General features: G+C 35.1%; 1 protein-coding gene across 1 annotated transcript; it reads left to right on the top strand.

Moving 5' to 3' along the window:
* The first annotated feature begins 2,427 nt into the window (after nucleotides 1-2,427).
* On the top strand, nucleotides 2,428-3,826 carry LOC149188071 (uncharacterized). Its single transcript, XM_089409861.1, has one exon. The coding sequence runs from the start codon at nucleotides 2,735-2,737 to the stop codon at nucleotides 3,824-3,826; it is 1,092 nt and encodes a 363-aa protein (XP_089265987.1). The 5' UTR covers nucleotides 2,428-2,734.
* Nucleotides 3,827-7,524: the final 3,698 nt, after the last annotated feature.

The raw sequence follows: 7,524 nt of genomic DNA on the forward strand, positions 1-7,524 counted from the left end.
CCACCCCCTCTTGGGACGATGGGGAAGTGGATGCGGTTGATTCCTTCTAGGTGTGAAGGTTGGGTCTCCTTCCCAAAGAATATATAAATTATATAAAATTTTGGACATGATTGTAAAAGTACTACATTTAATTATAGATTAAATTTTTATCATGACAATAATTTTTTTTAATTTATAAAATTTTAAATTTTAATATAATTTTAAAATTATAATAATAATATCTTATTTTGGTTTGTTAAGCTATATTTTAAGTTTAATCTGTAGTTTTGAGAAATTGATAAAGTTATTCGGGATTACAAAGGTTTGATTATGAATAGCTTTGTAATGGAAGCTCATCCTCAACAAGTTATACACTTGAAAATAATAATTTATTTATAAATAAAATATAATATATATTAAAAATAGTATAAATTTATAAATAATATTATATATATGTATTAGGTGAGTAGTGAAGCCACACACAACTACCTCATAAAGTTTGATCTTACATCACCTTGCTAAAAAGCATCCTTAATTAATTGTATTAATCAAATTTGAAAACAATAATTTATTTATAAATAAAATATAATACATATTTATAAATAATACTATGCATAGGGTGAGTAGCGATTGAAATTTTTATAATCGTTTTAAATATATATATATCCTGGAAACAATTATAAAAAGTTCATTACACCTCACCATTATTCACAAATCATTAAAAACAACTTAATATAATTTTAGAAATACCCCCATCTAATATGTGGTGGGTCTTACATGAGTGAGGACAAATACACGTTTTGAGAATTGCCCATCCACTACGTAAATTTTTAAATTTGTAATATAAAGCTAGGTATAATAAGCTTAAACTTTATTAAAGATTATTATTATTTTAATTTATTTATAAAAAAATTATTTAATATATTTAAAAGTGTATAAAAATAAATTAAAAATATATATATATATATATATAATTTAAATAAATTTTATATTAAATATGAATGAAATGTGTAATTGCAATTGTAATGTAATATAAATTATAAAAATAATAATAAATTAAAATATTTATATTTATTTTAAAATGTTAGTTATAAAATTTAAAATAATTTTATAAATTAAATCTTAATATTATTTATTGAATTCAAAATATAGAAAATAATATAATAATAATATATAATAAAATATAGAAAATAATATAATAATAATATATAATTTAATTTAAAAAACGGATAATAATAAATTAAAAAAGGAAAAATAATCATTCATAATTTATATGTACGGAAATGAAATATATGATTATAAAAGATAAAACATATTATTAACCCCAAATATTGATATTAACATTTTTAAATAATATTTATATTTACTTAACATTTTGTTGTAATATTAAATATAATTTATTTCTTTGTATAATAATCATTATATATGGGCTTGGAGTATGTGCTAAAATTGTTTCTGCTTGGCTAAGAGCTCGTCTTCCCCAGACAGGTTAACGGCCCAAGACCCAGAGGCATCTGGCAGGAGTGAAAGCCTACTCTCTTACGGACCACCAACGGGTTATTCCAGGTGGCGTGATTAATTAATTGGTTTAATTGTTTTTAATGAATTGAAAATTTTAAAAATAATAAATAATTTGAGATTTAGAAATATAAGTTATTTGTGATTTTTTTTAAATTATTAATAAATTTTGAGTTTTTTAAATGATTTAATTTTTAGTAAAATTTATATTTTTTTCATTAGATTTTAAGAGATTAATTAAAATTATTTAATACTTTATTTCCATATTAAAAATAGAGTATAAGAAATATTCTCATATCACATAAATTTTCTTAATTTAAAAATTACAAACATATAATATATATTTTGAAAATCAGATAAAATTAATAGAAAATTTAAAAGCAAATACTTTTTTATTTAATTATATTTTAAAATAATATATAGAATAATTTAAAAGTTAATAATTAAATAAATAAATTTAATCTTGATACCTGTAATCTATTAAAAATGTTTGAAGGTTGTCCCATCAACCTTTTAAAGTAATAATAGTAAGACTAAAGGATGATGAAGTATGAAGTTTGCGTGTTGATCAACAACTCTCGAACAGAAGCATTCGTCTTTCATGCCACCCATCTTTTAAACATAAAATACTAATTTTGGTTGATGAACAACTCTGAATGAATCGTGGTAAGAGGATAAATAATTTTACTATGAATTTTTAAATCTGAGGTTTTTTTGCTTTGAAAGTTATGGATATTTTGTTTATATTTTTGATAAAAATTGGCAGGATTTTTGTTTTTTCTTTGAAAATTATGGAAATTTTGTTTATATTTTTGATAAAAATTAGCAGAATCTTTGTAAATCAAGTTATAATTGTTAAATTTCAAGATTTTAGAATTTATGGAAATTTTTGATGGTGCTAAATCCATTTTCACTGTCAAAAACATAATTCAAACAATGTCTCTATAAAATTTTTGGAATTTCTTTTGTCCAAATTCCAATTACTTTTGATCATCCAGACAATTCCTCCAGCTCAGTGAACGAGTCCATCTTTAAATCTCCCAACTGCTATTCAGTCCCTTTGTGAGAACCAATTCCCGATATCAGAAAAGTAGATTGATTGATAGAGTGGGATTCTCAAGCATGCGTGCAGCCAGCCAGCCAGCCATCCTGGCTGCCCTGCCTGGTTTTAGGAGGACGAAATGATCGTTAAAGTTAACAGCAAAAATCTCCTGTAGCGCAAATCGAGGAGATCGCCATGAGGTACTTCAGGTGCATACTTCTCGGTTTTGTTTTTGGATACTTTATGGGCATCTTGCGTCCCCGTGTGAATCAGATAGGTCTATTTTCAGAGCCCGCCTATTTTACTCCATACCATTCTCAGCAACCAAATAGAAATTGTATTTGTGGCCGCTGCAACGCCACTATTAGATCTTTAGCCATGGCTAATAATGGCAGCAGCGGTAAATTAGAGACGTTTTCTCTGCCTCCGGGCATTTCAGTTCCCCAAACGGATCTGTACATGCGCAGGCTGTGGGGAAACCCGAGCGAGGACCTGCCGCGGACGCCCAGATATCTGGTCACATTCACGGTTGGCGTGCAGCAGAAGAATATTGTTGACAGAGCCGTTGAGAAATTTTCGGAGAATTTCACGGTGATGCTCTTCCACTACGACGGGAACGTCAGCGACTGGGACGAATTCGAATGGTCGAGGCGCGCCATCCATGTGACCGGCCGCAAACAGACCAAGTGGTGGTTCGCCAAGCGGTTCCTCCACCCGAACGTGGTGGCGCCGTACGATTATATTTTCATGTGGGACGAGGACCTCGGGGTGGAGAATTTCGACGCCGAGGAGTACGTGAAGGTTGTGGAGAGGCATGGGTTGGAGATCTCGCAGCCTGCGATGGACCCTGCCAGCAATGGTCTGACTTGGAGGCTAACGAGGCGGCGGCGGGATGTGGAGATCCACAAGGTGTCGGAGGTGGCATACGACCATAAGTTACTTGGTGGCGGGCTGTGCCGTAGCCCGCTGCTGCCGCCGTGTGCGGCGTTCGTGGAGATGATGGCGCCGGTTTTTTCCCGGGAGGCGTGGAAGTGTGTGTGGAAGATGATCCAGAACGACCTGGTGCACGCTTGGGGTTTGGATTTTAATTTCCACCGTTGCGTGGGCGGAGACGTGGCGGCGTACGAGAGAATGGGCGTTGTTGACTCTCAATGGGTCGTGCACAGGCATCTTTGTTCGTTGGGGTTAGTGGTGGGAACGATTCGCGAAAGGTGTCTGTTGGAGGCGAGGCTGTTCAGTGATCGGCTTGATGAAGCGGACATGGAACGTCTTTGTTGCGAGCCCTGATGTTATGAATTTTTTTTTGTTGTTTACTATGGAAATCTTTTCCCAATTAAGTTGTCAAACTGTAGCGAGGATTACCATTTTTAATTGTTATTTGTATATGTAAGCTAATTTATTACCGTTCAGAGTGACTTATCATCTTTATTCAAAAAAAATTATGCCAATTATGTTAATTAGAATAACTAGTCTGGAAGGGGCAGGCTTTCACTCCTTCAGATGCTTTTGGGTCTTGGGCAATTAACATTTTTCCTTACATCCTAAAAAGATGAACTCTTAACCAAAGAAAAACAATTTTTGGACATACTCTATTGGAATGACCAAATATTAACGATATTGTTAAACACACACATGGTAGAAAGAGTATGAAAGATAAAACATGAGAGTACATTTTTTATTAATGAATGATACTTGGTTTGATGAGGAATGCGAAAAGGCAAGGAGAATGTGGCAAGAGTCAAACAAGGATAACATAAAGCTCAAATCGTACAAGCAGTTTTTAAGCAAGAAAAATGCCGGTTTCATGGTTTCGAGGGAAGAACTAATCTTCCTTGGGAAAAATAATCCCAAATTATTTTGGAAGGAACTCCAACCGAAAAAGATACAAATTGGAAATAATATTACAGCTTCTAAATGGTTTGATTATGCAAGACAACTCTATGAGAAGGTTCCCAAGGTTTACCCTACCCCCTTGGTCTACACTGATACTGAACTCTTCACGATACAAGAGGTAGAGATGGGTATCAAGAAGTTGGGCATTGGAAAAGCAAAAGACTTAGCTGAACTCCAAGCAAAATATCTGAAGTGGAGCTCAAAGATTCTTGCACCTCACATTACAAAAATCTTCAACAACATCATACAACAAGGGCTCCCCACAGATTGGTCAACTAGTCTGGCAATACCTCTTTTCAAGAGCAGTGACGTCAATAATCCCTCCAATTATAGGACCATCATGATAAATCCTTTGTTTGCAGCGCTGTTTGGAAGCATGCTAGAAAACAAAATTAGCAAGTGGGCAGAAGAAAGAGATAAGTGTGCTAAAGTGCAAGCAGGTTTTAGACCTAAACATTCCACAGTTGATCATTGCATAACTTTAAGGCACATCATTGAAAAAGTTTGGGAGAAAGGGGAAGAAGCCTTTTGTTGCTTTGTTGATTTCAGAAAAGCATTTGACTCAGTTTTCAAGGATAAACTTTGGCAGAGAATGGAGGATCTTGGGGTTCCTAAACATTTGAGAGCAGTTGTGCATAAGTTGTATGAAGATGTGAAAGTCAAAATTAGAACTTTAGCAGGCATTTCTGAAAGTTTTAGAAGCGATATCGGGGTCAAGCAAGGTTGCCCACTGTCTCCTACCCTTTTTGGTTTATATATCGACAAACTTGAGGAGTGGTTAAATTCGCAAGGGGGTGATGGTATCTATTTTCGCAATTTTGTTATAAGGCTTCTTTTGTATGTAGATGACCTTATTCTTATTGCTAAATCAGCGCTTGGTTTGCAAGAGCACTTACTATCCCTTGAGCATTTTTGTAGAAATGTGGGGATGCAAGTCAATATCATCGAAATGAAAGTAGTGGTCTTCTCTAAGAAAAGAAAACATAACCAGCATCAGTTCTACTTTGAAGGCAACATTCTCGAAGAAGTTATGCATTACAAATACCTCGGGATTGACTTCAACAAAAATCTAAGCCGGAATGGTTGTAGAAAGAAAAGAACTTTGAGGGGTTGGAAAGCATTTTATGCTTTTCAAAATAGGTGTAGAGAGGCAGAGTTATGGGACTAGAAGACCACTCAAACTCTTTTTGGGCTTCTAGTGATTCCGATGATTATTTATGGTTGTGAATTGTGGACTAGCAGTACCTCCGACATGTAGTGGAGACAAATTGAGAAAATTCAAAAGCATTTGATTACAAACAAATTTAAGATGAAAAGTGCAGTTCCTTATGATATCTTGTTAAGTGAAATGGGGATTGCTCCTATTGAAGCAATTGTTATGGTGCCAGTCATAAGGTATTTAAAAAAAATGAGCAAATAGAAAATGGTAGATGGCCTAAGGTTGTCTTTAATGATAGATTGTGCAAGAGCAAAAAAACTTGGATGCAGCAAAATAACAAATGGTTTAGTAAATGGGGTATTTGCTTGAACCCGTGTCCCTTAAACAGCGAAGAGATAAAAGCTTTTGTTATGGAAAAGTTCCACAAACATACTTGGGATAAGGAGCTAGGAAGAAAGAAAAATCACTATACTGAAGTTTTTAATCCCACTCATAATCATCAACCAAAAGCATACATAGAGGTCAATATCTCTTGGAGAGCCAAAATTCTTATTGCTCAATTAAGGACTAATTTTCGTCAACTCCGTTGTGAAATAGGGCGCTAGAAAAGGCCAAAGGAAGTGTGGGAGGAAAGGGTATGCATTTTTTGTTCTTCCGGAAAAATGGAAACAGAAAAACATTTCATTTTAGAATGTAAGGCCTTCAAAGACAACGGGGAAAGTTATGTAGATATGCTGGCAGCGAGCTCTTGGGATAACCTATTTAGCGAGGGGTTTGTCGAGCAGCTTGGAGCATTTATTGTGAAGCTTCACAGAAAAAAAGGTCAAATACATCAAGCAGATGAAGAAGCAATCTGTCCCATAGGCTATCTTTAGCCTCGCCTCGTAGATGTTAAAATAATTTCTTTCTTCGTTCTTTCTACATTTATAGTACATGGTGTGACCGTTGGGTTCCATATCCCAAGGTCTCTTGGACTTCTTTTGTCTATTCGGTTTCCACACTAACCCTTAGAGGATTAGGTGTCCAACATTCGCCCCCTTAATCCGAAGGGTTATGTATGAGTCCAAGAAGAGAGCTATAATACAAAATGTGCAAAAATGCATGGCAGCACTAGGCTGAATGTGCTCTCTGAAATGTTGGTATAAAGGGCGATGGTTTAAGGATGACCACCAACACTAAAACACTTAGTGCAGTTCCCTGAACTCTTCCAAGTCTAGCATGAAGCTCAAGTCTTCTGCTAGAGGAAGTGCTCCTGATGTTTTAAAGAGGGAAACCTTCAACCATGAAAGGGAGGTCTCACCCCACATAAAAGGGAGAATCTCACCCTGAAAAGGGAGGTCTCAACCTGTGATGGTTTAAATATTACCAACAACTTTGGAATGCTTAATGCAATTCTTGGAACTCTTCCAAAATTGGCAAGAAGCTGAAGTCTTATGCTAGAGGAAATGTCCCCAATTCTATCCCTGGAACTCTTCCGAAACTGGCAAAAAGCTGAAGTCTTCTGCTAGAGGAAGTGTCCCAAATTCTTTGAAGAGGCATTACTAAATGAAGGCATGCTCAAGGGGCATCTTTGTCTCTAGCTACAACTCTGAATCTGGTATGGCAGGTTGTGGCTCAGGCTCGCTTGATGTGACTTTGAAGCTTGTAGATGACCATCATTTCCCCCCCTGTCAGATACAAGGTGAAATTATGGAGAAAACTCAATTACAAGATTGTTCAATACTCTAGAACAAGTTCTGAATATGGCTGGAATATCTTCTTGGTTGTTGATGCCCATTGCCAAGAAGTGATCCATCCAAGATCAATCTTATTCTTGTAGTGGGTTTGTTTCTGAAGCATCTGTTTGAAGAATGACTAGTTTTATGACAGTGTTTACATGGATGAAGATAAAAACAGTGATCTCTCAGATGGCCAACTCGGTCACAGTGTTGGC

This window comes from Pinus tabuliformis, chromosome 3_1 (genome assembly GCF_031772625.1).
Source record: "Pinus tabuliformis cultivar Carrire ecotype Pingquan chromosome 3_1, CPIR1, whole genome shotgun sequence".
Classification (NCBI taxonomy): Eukaryota; Viridiplantae; Streptophyta; class Pinopsida; order Pinales; family Pinaceae; genus Pinus; species Pinus tabuliformis.